This window comes from Manis javanica, chromosome 8 (genome assembly GCF_040802235.1).
Source record: "Manis javanica isolate MJ-LG chromosome 8, MJ_LKY, whole genome shotgun sequence".
Classification (NCBI taxonomy): Eukaryota; Metazoa; Chordata; class Mammalia; order Pholidota; family Manidae; genus Manis; species Manis javanica.
In genome coordinates, this window is record NC_133163.1 from 74,586,946 (window position 1) to 74,600,852 (window position 13,907).

The following is a 13,907-nucleotide window of genomic DNA, read 5'->3' on the forward strand; positions in this document are numbered from 1 at the left end:
TGGTACATAACCATTGGCTCGGTTATTCAGGAGCTGACCTGAGAATCTAGTTGTGGATTAACAAGCACTTTTCTACTTCTTTATTCTTCCGCCTTTCGGGCAATTCCTTATTAGAATCCCACCAGAGGTCGGGGGTAAAGAAAATAGCAGATGTTAAATTAAACATAGGTTATGTTGGAGAACGTGGGTAGTGTGGCAATTAATGTTATCCGACAAGAGACATAGCACTTTGATACTGTTGCGCTTCCTACCACAAACTACCGTGGCTTAACTAACTTCACTGGAAGATGGCCTTTGAGCAGATGGTTATTTTACCCAGTATTGGTGGGTGCCCTTAAACAAAATAGCAACTTCAGTCGTGTTAATAGGGTGCTGACGCAATAGAGATGTAAAGTGCTGCTTGGACACCCGCCCACCGGACTGGGTTGGGACAACTAACTGCAAAGGGCTCAGCACCGATTTTCAAACAGTCACGCCCTTCCCAAAGATGGCCAGCCTCACTTCCCTCAGTCAACATGGACGTTTCGGATCGCTTCCCATGAGTTTCAGGGTAATCTAATCCAGTACTGCTTTCATGAACAGTCGAGATGGCAGCCACATCTCTTTAGAATTTAAAGATAGTGAAGCCATTTTTGCCAACCCCACCCACCCAGTGCCGCCTCGCCTCGCCTCTGTTAAAGTGGTCTTTGCGTCCGGCTCTTTTTTTTTTTTTTTTGGAGGCGTGGTTGCCAGGAGTTAAAATGGCTCCTCCCTGGACTACATTTAACGGGAAGTGAAGCGGCGGCGGCCAAGCGTTGCCGGGTTTCTGCTGCGCGTTCTTGCAGGTGGTGCCGTTAGCCCTTAGTAGACATGGCGCTGGCCAGTGTGTTGGAGAGGCCGCTACCAGTGAACCGGCGCGGGTTTTTCGGACTCGGGGGTCGTGCGGATCTACTGGACTTGGGTCTAGGGAGTCCTAGTGATGGGCTGAGCCTGGCGGCGCCCAGCTGCGATGTTCCAGAAGAGCCGAGAATCGAAATGCTTCATGGAACCACTACCCTGGCCTTCAAGGTGCGGACCAGCAGGCGCGCCGGGCTGAGTCCCGGGCCTCCGCGCCCTTCCCCGCGCCTCCGTTGGACCTGAGCCCGCGGTGGCCTGGGCCACGGAGCCTGGGCGGAGGCTCGGACCCCCCGACCTACCCCGACGTTTTCGCTGTCTCATTGCCCCGGGATGCCTCTGTTCTCGTTCTGGCAGGAGACGGAGGCAATGGGTCTGGGAGTAAGTGGGAGAAGGAACCCGAGGCTGCTTAGGTTGATTGCTACGCAACCCCAAGTTGATCCTATCCAGGAAAGGGGAGGCCGCAGCAGCAATGAATGTTAGCAGAGGGAAGGATATTGTAACGATTCACCAAAGATTTTGGAACCCGAGTGGCTCCACTAGGCGAGGCTAACCGAAACTCTGTGGCTTCAGGGAAGTTTGGTGGGACGGAGCCCTATTCTAGGAGCTAGACAATTGGAATTCCTGATCCAGCTGCAATAACTAGCTCAACAATCTTGGTCAAATAATTCGATCGCATAGAACCTGTTTCTTCGTCTCTAAAATGAAGGTAATACTGGGTATAGTCATGTCCAGGAATTGAAGTGAAGCTTGTGACATTAGGATGTGGGAAAGTATATCGTAGTATACTTGGTATACTGAAGTATAAAACGACACAGAGAGAGATGTTCTGGATTTGCATTAATGCAAAAATGTCGAGGAGATGCTTCTGTGGTCTGATGAGGCCTGTTTGTGTTTTCCTCTGATCTTAACAGTTTCAACATGGAGTTATTGTTGCAGCAGACTCCCGGGCCACAGCGGGTGCCTACATTGCCTCCCAGACAGTAAAGAAGGTGATAGAGATCAACCCCTACCTGCTGGGCACAATGGCTGGGGGCGCAGCAGATTGCAGCTTCTGGGAGCGACTATTGGCTCGGCAATGTCGAATCTATGAGCTTCGAAACAAGGAACGTATCTCCGTGGCAGCTGCCTCCAAGCTACTTGCCAACATGGTGTATCAGTATAAAGGCATGGGGCTGTCCATGGGCACCATGATCTGTGGCTGGGATAAGAGAGGCCCTGGTGAGTTAAGCTGCAACCACATCACTCTTGGGCTGACACTACAGAGAGGAGGGGTTGGGTGAACAGATGAATGAAAGGGCTTTGTGTCAGGACTAGGGATGTGTTGATTAGGTTCACAGCCCTTCTTCCTTTTCTGTTCAAGGAAGGCACTGTGGTGTAGGAAAGGACTTAGTTAGGCCAGCTGTGTCATTGACTACCCCCCATGTGACCTTACACTTCTGTTTCATCATTCTGTTTCATCATCTCTTGCATTGGTTAAATGAGGTAATGTACATAAGGCATGTAGTGTCTGGCACATAATATTTTTCATTTTATTCTCTCTCTGGTACAATGATAAGACCCCAAAAAGTGTATTTAAGATTTAAATTGGATAACACAGAAAACTCATCAGTGCTATCTAATAGAAGTATATCGTGAGTCACGTGTAATTTAATATTTCTTATGGATATATTTAAAAAGTAAAAAACAGGTGAAATGAATTTTAATAATTTATTTACTCCAGAATACCTAAACTATTGTCATGTTGGCATGTGGCATTAGCCCCATCCAGAGGGCTAGTAGCTGCTGTATTGAACAGCAAAACTCAGTAAGTAGCCACTAAAAAGTGAGTCATTTCTCTTCTCTTTTGTCCTTTAGGGTATCTTTGGCCTAGAAGGGGCCTTGGGGACTCATCTACTTTCTTTGCTTGATATAATCAGCCTTGGTTCTCTTCTATCTCTAAAAATAAATTCTGTAGCCTGTTATCCTTTGACTATATAAAAACTTTGCCAGGATATAAAAACCCTGTATCTGATGTCAGTTCCTCTTCAGCCAATTTTGAATGGTCATATTTTGACCCTTTAGTAAAACTGAAATACAGTGTGTCAACTTTCTATGTGGTTTTTCCCCTCCAAGCTTGGATATGGTTACTTTTTACTCCTATTGTTTTTACTTCATCCATTTGCCTGCTTACTAAGTGCCTAGTTTTCCTCTCTTGGACAACTGTAGAATACCCTCTACTTTTTTGCTTACTTTGGAGAATGTCAGTTCCTACCGCCTGGAGTATGAAGGAGATAAAAAATGGATGTGAGGCAGGATCTGTTTGTTATCTTCTCACTTGACACACTTCTCTTTGAAAGGTGTGAAAGAACAGTTCCATCCATCTTGTGTAGTCCAGAGATGCATTTTGGAAGTGTTGATTTGAACCAGGTGATGGAAGCAGTGTAAGAGAGTATAGAATGTGGCTAGCAAGGAAAACCCAGGAAACTAAGCGTAACCTAAAGTCTACCTTCTCAGGATGCCTTCTTGACATCCTGTGCCGTTTGGGATGAGGCAGGAAGTAGATTGAGAAAGGGTCTCAGATTACTTAATACAAAGCTGAGTGAGATGAATACCATTTGTAAAAGAACCAAAAACTGCTGAAGGAGGTTTAAGGAGGAGGGGGTTACTTCTGATAGGAATTGGGGAAGATTTCTTGGATAAGTGGCAGTTGACCAAGATGTAAAGAAGAGAAGAAACGGCGAACAAAGGAAGGGTAGAAAGAAGCATGAGGTTTCTGGGGGAGTAACTGGAAGTCCTGTTTGAGCTAAGGTGTGTGAGGAGGAGGAGAGATCCATAAAGCCAGAAAGGAGGGCTGCCACCAGGTAGTGAGCCTTACCTAGGCAAGGTAGTGGTAGGGGGACTGAGCGGGCTTAGATTGGGGTAGACATTAAAATTATCTGAACCTGAGAACTCACAAGGGCATTGGTTATCAACCTGGATTACCTTAGAATCATCCAAAGAACTTAAAACACAAACCCCGTGCTTGTCCCCACACTAGACCGATTGAAAAGAATATTTGGAGTATTAGGCATCTTTTTAAAAAGTTTCCTTTTCCTTAAAAAGCTTCTGATGCATACTGAAGAGTTGAGAACCACTACCATGTTCTCCTCCTGTGGTCTGTCAGAATAGGAAAACCATTGGTGGTGCCACTGGCAGAAGTTGAGATACAGGAGGAAGTGTGGGTTGGTAGGGCACGAGAGAGATGAGATGGTAGATGATGGAGAACCACTGAAAGTATTTGAGGCCAGGAAGTTTGATCTCAACTTGGTGGCAAAGGCGTCCTGGGCAGTTGGAGTTGATAAAACTATTAAAATCTTTGTCTAGTTTTTCATCTATGCCAGAGTCAGCTGACTTTTTCATAAGGGGCCAAACAGTAACTGTTTTAGGCCTGCAGGTCACGTGGTCTTTTTTTCAATGACTTAACTCTCCTGTTTTAGCACAACATATACACATTTAGACAATGTGTACATGAATGGGTGTAGCTGTGTTCCAGTAAAACTATTTAATTTACACAAATGGGCTATTGGCCTGGCCAACCCCTGGTCTCTGCTGGCACTACTGTCCAAGAAAGACAAAATGGGAGCCATACGTGTAATTTTAAATTTTATAGTAGCCACAATTTAAAAATTAAAAATAAAGGAAATTAAATTTAATAATACATTTTGTTTAACCGAATATATCCAAAATACCATTTTAGCGTGTGGTACTGGTGTCATTTCAAATGCTGAATAGTCACATGTTGCTAGTGGCTACCATGTTCTCCTCCTGTGTGATGGATGTCTCAACCCCCATAGTTTATAAACTCGAGGACTAGGATGGTTTTAAACATTATCTCCCACAGTGCCTTAAGTTCTGTGCCTGCAACCTAAGCTACTTGAATTATGCTTGCCTTCTGGTTCTACAGAGGACAGACAAGGCAGCTGCTCTGTGAGGTGAGATCTGTTGTCTGTCAGAATCCTGGAGTCTTAATGTTTCTGAAGCCCTGGGATTCAAGAGGGTTGGAGAACTATTGCCTTGGAGAGGATAAATTAGAAGTCAGAAGGAGTTGTCATTTTTTTCCTGCTAACGTCATCTCCCTTTCCAGGCCTCTACTATGTGGACAGTGAAGGAAACCGGATCTCGGGGGCCACCTTCTCTGTAGGTTCTGGCTCTGTGTATGCTTACGGAGTCATGGATCGGGGTTACTCCTATGACCTGGAGGTGGAACAGGCCTATGATCTGGCCCGTCGAGCCATCTACCAAGCCACCTATAGAGATGCCTACTCTGGAGGTGCCGTCAACCTCTACCACGTCCGGGAGGATGGCTGGATCCGAGTCTCCAGTGACAATGTAGCTGATCTACATGACAAGTATAGTGAATCTACTCACTGAAGGCGGGTGGATGTGGCTGCTTGCATTGCTTGGGGTAACTCTTTTACTATAGGAATAGAGAGCCCTCTCTCCTATAGTGGAGGGGCCCCGATTGTATTGATAATTTTCTTAAGCTCTGGCACACTGAACCCTGTGTGTTGCCAGCTGTCCGCGAGCTGCTGCAGAGGTGGTTATTTGTTTGACTTTCTGGGATGTTAACATGACACTACTCAACCTCAGCCTGTGTTGTGTCTTTTGTCCACATTGTCCCTCCTCCAAGGACTTTATAGTCAGATAAGCCAGGATAGTGGGAGGGCAGTGGCTGTAATTGCAGGAAACACTGGTGTGAAGACATTGTCTAGTGAATACATTAGCAACCCCACTCATGAAGCTCATAAGAAAGGAGAAGGAGAGACACAGAGAGGAGGGAGAGACTTTCCAATTCCGTTTGCAAAGAGATGAAAGTTGATGAGGTGGAAAGATGCTCAGGGCTGTATGAGGCAGAGCTGCAGAGGAGAAAGCTCTCCCCCTGTGGTGGGGGAGGGGAGCTGTTGCTGCATGCAGAAAAGAAAGGTGAAGGGGGTAAATCTTGACTCTTAACCCTGTTGGTAAGGAAAGGCTTGGACCTCTAATTCACTTCTGAGTGTGAGTGTTGACAGCAGTAACCACGAGTTTGGTGATCCTTGTCCTTTTGGTCCTCTAGCATGTGTGTGTTTGGGGGGCTTCTAGCCTCCTGGGCAGGAAGCTGCACAAAATTGTCACTGGAGTGCGTGGGTGGGGAAGAGGCCCAGCTGAGAGCAGAGTTGGCTGATAGATCACAGCCAGCACTGAAGGGGTGCCCAAGCCATGGTGGTAGCAGATGGCAAGGCCTTCTGTTAAAGAGAAGACAAACATAGGGGAGAGAGGAGGTAAATGGAGAAACCTTTAAAAACTGGGGGAGAAAGTCACATAAATAATGCTTTGTGTTTGCTTAGCAAGAAGGGCATGGTTGGTGCAGATGGTGAACCAGTGTCATGTTTTAGAGGCTCGGGGGTTGGGAGGGGTTGTTCATAGTAGAGGGACTGAGGCCTCTTCCCCCATTCTGCGGGCACCTTCCCTTCCCCCAGCCTATAGAGTTGTATTGATTGATGAGGACTGTTGGCCATGAATTGATCAAGGCTTGTTAATTGCATTTGTCAAATGCAGGGAAATTGGGAATTAGTGAGACTGGAGAAGGGAGTTTGGAAAAACAAATGACTCTTGTGGCTAAGGAGATTCATTTTGCTGAAAAGTGCCTCAGGAGCCCCTGGAGTCGGAGCAGGGAGCATGGACCCAGACCTACTCTGCAGTCAAGCAGGCAGGAGCCCTCAGTCAGCTGTCAGGTGTGTGAGAGGCACAGGTACAGTCATCTGCCTCTTAGGACACTGGTCTGCAGATCTTCTTAAAAATGAAAACCTTTTTAAAAAAATAGACTTGGGAGAAATCCCAGGCCCTGAAAGAAATGAGGTTGGAATTGAGTAGAGGGTCCTTAACCACTGAGCTTCTTCCTCCTGGAACCACTTCCTACAGTAGCTCCTGCCCCACACATACACATACTCCCCAGCACTTCTTGGGACCCTGAGGAACAGCATTTGAAAAAAACTGCTCTGGGAAATAACCTTGAGGGTGTAAAGAGAATCAAAGGTTGGAATTCTTTTACATGACCCCAGAGAGCATAAGACTCTCTAGGCTCTTAGCCCATGGAAGAAAATGAGTCTGGGGAGGAGAGATGGTCTTGAAGCAATGCTCCCTTTGCCCAGTTTCTGCCTCCTGCCTGGCTGTGGCCATGGTCTAGCTCTTTAGGGTTGTCTGCACTGACTTGAGTCCTTATGTTCAGGCAAGAAAATGTATGACCAATAGTCCCATGTTCTGCTCTGGCATAACCTCATTTCTCTGCCTTCTTGGATCTTACATAATAGACTCGCTTAATGGGAGAGCTCAATTTGTGGTAGATTTTCTGGAAAGGAAGTAGAACAGAGGGAGAGGAAAGTGCAAGTCTCTAGGCCTGGTGATGTGCACTCTGCACAGGGTCTCTTGCTGCTGGGCACTTGTGGGGAGTTGGCTTTGCAGAGATGTTGCGTGTCCCCGCTTAGAGGGATGATGGATGCCACACAGCACTGGAGAGAGGCTGTTGAGTGGAGTGTACCAGTTCAGGAACTCCCATCGGATTCATTTCCCAGTGCAGTCCTCCTGACAAAGGATGATGGAAAAGAAATTGCCTTAAATAGCTGGAAGATTAATTTATCTCGGCAGTTCCCAGGCATCCAAGGGACGCCTTTAAGTGATGTCTGACAATTTCTCCTCCTTCCACAGATAGCTCAGTGACACCAAAATCTGACTTCTCAGGGTAGGTGATGGGACTAATCTGATTAAATAGGGGGCAAATACTTCTAGAGGCCCTATGCTTTCTCTTGCCAGGATGGTGTGGGCTGAAGGCAGATGTGCCCCAGGCCTCTCTATACCAGGCAAGGGCGGGCTGCAGGGAGTTGCAGAGCACTGTGGGGGTGAGTAGAATATTCGGTTGTGAGGGAAGGTGAAAAGGTAGGCGAGGATATGGGGTTGGGGAGGAAGGGCCCAGGGAGAGTCAGTCAGGGACTGAGGCATGACAGTTACTGAGTGTTCCCTCTTCAGGCGAAACCAGAAGGTCAGTGTCTCCTCATAGCCTCCTCAGCTAGCAAATGAGAAAGCTGTCAGAGCCATTTGGGGAGTGGAAGTTTACATCCTTTGAGGGAAAATGAAACGCCAATTTATTCTGGTCCACAGATTCTATGTGGTCTGTGAGGGGAGAGAAACAGGGGGTGGGATGAAGAGGGAGTAAGGTAGGGAAATGTGATGGGAAGGGGTGTAAGGAGGATGATTGGGTCAGTGAAGAATTACATGATCAGATCTAATTTGGTGAGAACAGTTAGGTTTCTTATTTTCTGTTGTTTTTGTTTTGTTAGAAGAGCCCCTCCTACCAGGGCTGGCAGAAGATTAGGTACTTTAAAACTGACCAGTACCAGTGACTTCCAGATGTGATTAAGTGTGTTATGATTTAAAATACATATATATTGCAACCAAGTGTCTCTGCTGTTTTTTCTTTTTTAAATTCTAGTTTCCCTTCAGGAAGCCAGAACCATATTGGGAAAGCTTTAATTACTGCAGGCAAGAGGAGAGAGCAAACCCAGCAATCAGAACTGCCCCACTCAGCGGCCACTGTCACCTCCTGCCTGACTCAGGCAGCCCCCGCCTTACTCCCCCGGCAGCCACCGGCCACATCCCTGCAGCACTCCCCAGGCCTGGCCTCAGAGCCAAGTTCTTGCTTCCAGGGGCTATGCCCCACTGAAGCATTTCAATAAAAAACTATTTCTAAAATGGCCCGTTCACAGTTGTTAGTGGGTCAGGCAGAAGAAATTCTACCCACGTCAGCTTCTTGGGTTTATTTAACCCAACTTATTTCTCCCTGAAGCTTTTGCCTCTGATGTGGCAAGCCTAGCTTGGTACTTAACCATTTATTGTTACCAGCCACGAATATCTGAGCTCTTTTATTTGAAAGGAAATAAGATGCCCTGGATTCAGCCTCTCCTGCTCCCTCCTCTTCCTCCTGCCCCATCCTCTCAGACTGCCCCTTCTTTCTGTTCTCCCTTTGCTTGATTTCATGTTTTCTCTCTGCTCTTTCACTTTATAAAAGTTCCCATTTCTATGGGTTGCTTTAATTTGTCTGATTTCTCTCAGACTGTTTAAGTACAGTTGGACAATATCCATCATATCATAGACAAATTTTCACAAATGCCTAGGGTGCCTAACTGGGTTTCTTGACTTCACTGGAGATGGCTGGTAATTATAGATTTACTTAGTTTATGTCACCATATTCCTATTATGTTAATATGTGTACGCAAGTTAGTTAGTATTTTAAAACCTATACATGCTTAAGGTACTCTACAAGAAGATATGTCAAAGAAATAATCAATCCTCCCATATTTTCTTCCATATGCTACCTCTATAGCTTTTCTTCTTCCTTCCTAATTACAACCCTTAAATAGAATTCGTGCCTCATATTGAATTTACCGAGCATCATAATTCCTCCAGGTGGTAAAGATACCTCGAGACAAGTGCTGGGCATAGAAGACACAGGGCATAAATCTGCAAAGAAGTAAAAAGCTAACCTTTTCAAACAATATGGCTTCTCTCTCACTTACCAACTTTACATTTCCCTGTATGGCCCCGGAAGATGACTGGTTAGCCAGAGACGGGTAAGATTCCTCAAGGGAGGAACAACCTAAGACAGGCACAGTCTCAGGGGGGCCATCAGGTGAGAAATTGGGGATCAACAGAGGTGAGGCTCAGAACCTCACCCCCCCTGTTTTGAGAGAAATCTTCTGCATCCGTGGATGTTTTGCTGCCCTTGTCTAGCTTGGATTAATACTTAGTCCATAGGCACACACCTGATCATCTACATTTGCCCTCTTACAGCACTAAACTATGTTTTCTACCTTTATCTTGCATCTACCTACCACTTCAGCATTTTATTAAAAATAAAAATAATAATAATAATAAAGGGAGAAATGTGGGATCCACATATAAATCAAGTATAAAAATCAAACGAATATTCATATTTGACCTGATTGTTTATAGTTCATAATGTGTGATCAAAACCGAAAGTTTCTGTGATGAATGCCCTTGTACTGTTCACCATGTAAGAATTTATTCACTATATAAGAATTCGTTCACCATGTAAGAACTTGTTCGTTATGCTTCAGAAGATTGGAGACTGATGAGAATTAGGCTTGAGATGGATTAATGATTGTGCATTGAGCATTGACCCCCCTATACAGAATTTTATTGTTGTTAACAACCATTTGATCAATAAATATGAGAGATGCCCTCTCAAAAAAAAAAAATTCCCATTTCTTTCCTCTGCAGAAATTAAGTAAAAACCAATCAATCAATAAACCAAGTGCTGCTTATGGGCTTTAATGTAACAAGAAAAGGTTATCACTAGCTGCAGGGCACCCACAACGCCAGTATTACAGAGGCAAACACAGATGGAATGAGAGGAAGTGCACTAGAAAGAACAAGAGGCAAATGAGAGACAGAAACAGAAAAGCAGCTCCTGGACAGCAAGAGAGACAGCAAAGTGGAGCAGGAGACTTGCATGTGGCAGAGGTGGGTGGAGAGACTGATGGGCAGAGCTGGACTGTGGATGGGGGGACAGGGTGGGGAAAGGAGACTCAGAAGGACAGTGAAAGAGAGAGTGGGCAGAGAAGAAGGGAGGAAGGAAGCAGCTAGAAGCTAATGCACAATGAAACATTTGCCCCTGGAGACAGATTAATTTCTTCAGCCATACATAATGAGCACGTGCCTCTGTGTGTTGCCCCTGTACTGTCACAGTCACTTATGTTTCGCAAGAATCCCTCCATGTCCACACCGCTTGTGCAAGGTTAGAAAGAAGGTTTGAGCTTTTTCTGAATCACCTCTCAGCTCAGCCAGGCCAAAGATGAAAAGTAGAAACCTCTCCCATAAGAGGAGCAGAGTGAGGCAGGGCCACAGTTCATTTTTATTTTCATGTTCATATAGAGGTTCTCCCTCCCCTCACCTCCATACTCCCAGCCATACACATTATAATACATAAGTCACCCCCTTTCTTCTGTACCTGCCCACAGATCAGGGCCAAGGCTGTTCAAATGAAGAGAGGGAGGCCACAAACTCCCAGGAAGACAGGAACAGCAGGTGCTTCCAGTGGGAAGGAAATGAGTAGGTCAAAGTAGGAATGTGTGTAGACCACAAGGGACCAAAGTCAAGGGGATATTTTTGCAACTGCAGCTCTTTTCCCAGCTTAACCTCCGTACCACCACGGTCCCAGGGACTCCATCCAGTCTAAACTTGCCCATGCATACAGTTTCACACAGTACATGGCCCTTTTTTCATGTCAGCTCTCCTTGGTACTGTGCAGTGTTGTCAGATCAGAGGGAATCCACTGAGCACCAGGATCTACGGGAGGACTCATCATCACCCTGTGTCCCTTGAGTCTAGAGGCCTCACTGACAGCTTTATTATTATTTTTCATTAAGTTATCATTGACACACAATCTTATGAAGGTTTCACATGAACAACACTAGTTACTACATTCACCCATATGATCAAGTCTCCACCCCCACATACCCCACTATAGTCAGTGTCCATCAGCATAGTAAGATGCTATAGAGTCACTACTTGTCTTCTCTGTGTATACTGCCTTCCCTGTGCCTCCCGTACATTATGTGTGCTAATCATAATGCCCCTTATTCCCCTTATCCCTTCCCACCTTTTCCTTTGGTAACTGCTAGTCCTTTCTTGGAGTCTGTGAGTCTGCTCTGTTCTGTTGCTTCAGTTTTTGCTTTGTTGTTATACTCTACAAATGAGTGAAATCATTTGGTACCTGTCTTTCTCCACCTGGTAGGATTTATTTTCTTCTTATGGCTGAATAATGTTCCATTGTGTATATGTACCACATCTTCTTTATCCATTCATCTGTTGATGGACACTTAGGTTGCTTCCATGTCTTGGCTATTGTAAATAGTGCTGCGATAAACATAGGGGTGCATATGTCTTTTTTGAATCTGGGATCTTGTTTTCTTCAGGTAAATTCCTAGGAGTGGAATTCCTGGGTCAAATGGTATTTCTATTTTTAGTTTTTTGAGGAACCTCCATATTGCTTTCCACAATGGTTGAACTAATTTACATTCCCACAGTGTAGGAGGGTTCCCCTTTCTCCACAGCAGTGCCAGCATTTGTTATTCCTTTTCTTTTGGATGTTGACCATCCTAACTGGTGTGAGGTGATATTTCATTGTGGTTTTAATTTGCATTTCCCTGATGATTAGTGATGAGGAGGGAGCATCTTTTCATGTTCCTGTTGGCCATCTGAATTTATTCTTTAGAGAAGTGTCTGTTCAGATCCTCTGCCCATTTTTTAATTGGGTTATTTGCTTTTGGGGTGTTGAGGAGTGTGAGTTCTTTATATAATTTGGATGTTAACCTCTTATCGGACACATCATTTACAAATATATTCTCCCATACTATAGGATGCCTTTTTGTTCTAGTGATGGTGTCCTTTGCTTACAGAAGCTTTTTAGTTTGATGTAGTCCCATTTGTTCATTTTTGCTTTTGTTTCCCTTGCCCAAGGAGATGTGTTTAGGAAAAAGTTGCTCATGTTTATATTCAAGAGATTTTTGCCTATGTTTTCTTCTAAGAGTTTTATGATTTAATGACTTACATTCAGGTCTTTTATCCATTTCAAGTTTACTTTTGTGTATGGAGTTAGACAGTAATCCAGTTTCATTCTCTTACACATAGCTGTCCAGTTTTGCCAACACCAGTTGTTGAAGAGGCTGTCATTTCCCCATTGTATGTCCATGGCTCCTTTATCATACATTAATTGGCAATATACGTGTGGGTTTATATCTGGACTTTCTATTCTATTTCATTGACCTATGGGTCTGCTCTTGTGCCAGTACCAAATTGTCTTGATTACTGTGCTTTGTAGTAGAGCTTGAAGTTGGGGTGTGTAATCCCCCCTCTACTTTATTCTTCCTTCTCAGGATTGCTTTGGCTATTGGGGGTCTTTTGTGATTCCACATGAATTTTAGAACTATTTGTTCTAGTTCATTGAAGAATGGGCAGCTTAATCTTTAGAGAAGAAAACAATGGAGAATTTTAAACCAGAAAAAAGGATTAAGCATAGTCCCACATCCCTAAGTAGCTCCAAAAGAGGAAACATGGGCATAAAGGTGGGTCAGCCGTGAGTCACTAGAGCCCAAGTGTGGTCCCTGGCCAGAGATAGCAGTGTTCCATGTCTCACTGAAACAGCCTTAGGCAGCTGCTGCTCCCTGGAAGAGCATCTATGTAGGGTCTCTGGTTGGTAGTGTCTGTCTTTCTTTTCAGTTAAACACTTACTATACTGTACTTTTTGCTTGTTCCCTAATGTCTAGCAGGCTACTCAGTAGAGATAACAAGTGTATTTTTAATAAATGAATGAATGAGGGATTTCACTATGGTGCCCTTAGGCCAGTGAATCCTACTTACCCTTCTCAGAATTGTGATTACCTGTTACTGCTGAATTTCAAGATGCTGCTGTTTGCTGCTCTTAAACATACTATGAAATATATATTAATTTTTTTAATTAAGTAAAATTACTTGGTTTTCAGAATTTTTAAAAATGTTATACCACCCCCTGCTTATAAACGAAGACAACCAGGTGTTATAAAAACAGTTTTGAAGTGCAGCCCTGCTCACTCCCACCTTGCCCAGATTCTGCAGTCCTGATATTATTATCTTCAAATGGCAGGATTTGCCTTGAACAAAATATAGTCAGGCCCTGAAGGACTGAGCTCCAGGTGTCGCTCTGTAGGTTACCTCCCTTAGCATATTTTGTTTTGTTTTGTTTTGTTTTGTTTTGTTTTGTTTTCTCTTAGATTCACGGACAGAGGCATAGCCAATACCCAAGCCTAGTCCCTGGATATCAGGGGTGTGAGCGAGTTGCTCTTTACAAGGGAAGGACTAATCACTGATGGTGTAAGAGGAGAAATTTTATCACCAAGCCCTACAACTCTAAAAATGGAAATCAGCCTCTTTTAACTTGCATTTGGTTTTTCTTCACAATCTAGAATTGTTGCCACTTGTTTTTC

General features: G+C 44.5%; 1 protein-coding gene across 1 annotated transcript; it reads left to right on the forward strand.

The window, feature by feature from the left end:
- Positions 1-774: 774 nt before the first annotated feature.
- PSMB5 (proteasome 20S subunit beta 5) lies at positions 775-5,483 on the forward strand. Its single transcript, XM_017665180.3, has 3 exons — positions 775-1,047; positions 1,788-2,094; positions 4,979-5,483. The coding sequence occupies exons 1-3, from the start codon at positions 850-852 to the stop codon at positions 5,263-5,265; spliced, it is 792 nt and encodes a 263-aa protein (XP_017520669.1). The 5' UTR covers positions 775-849; the 3' UTR covers positions 5,266-5,483.
- Positions 5,484-13,907: the final 8,424 nt, after the last annotated feature.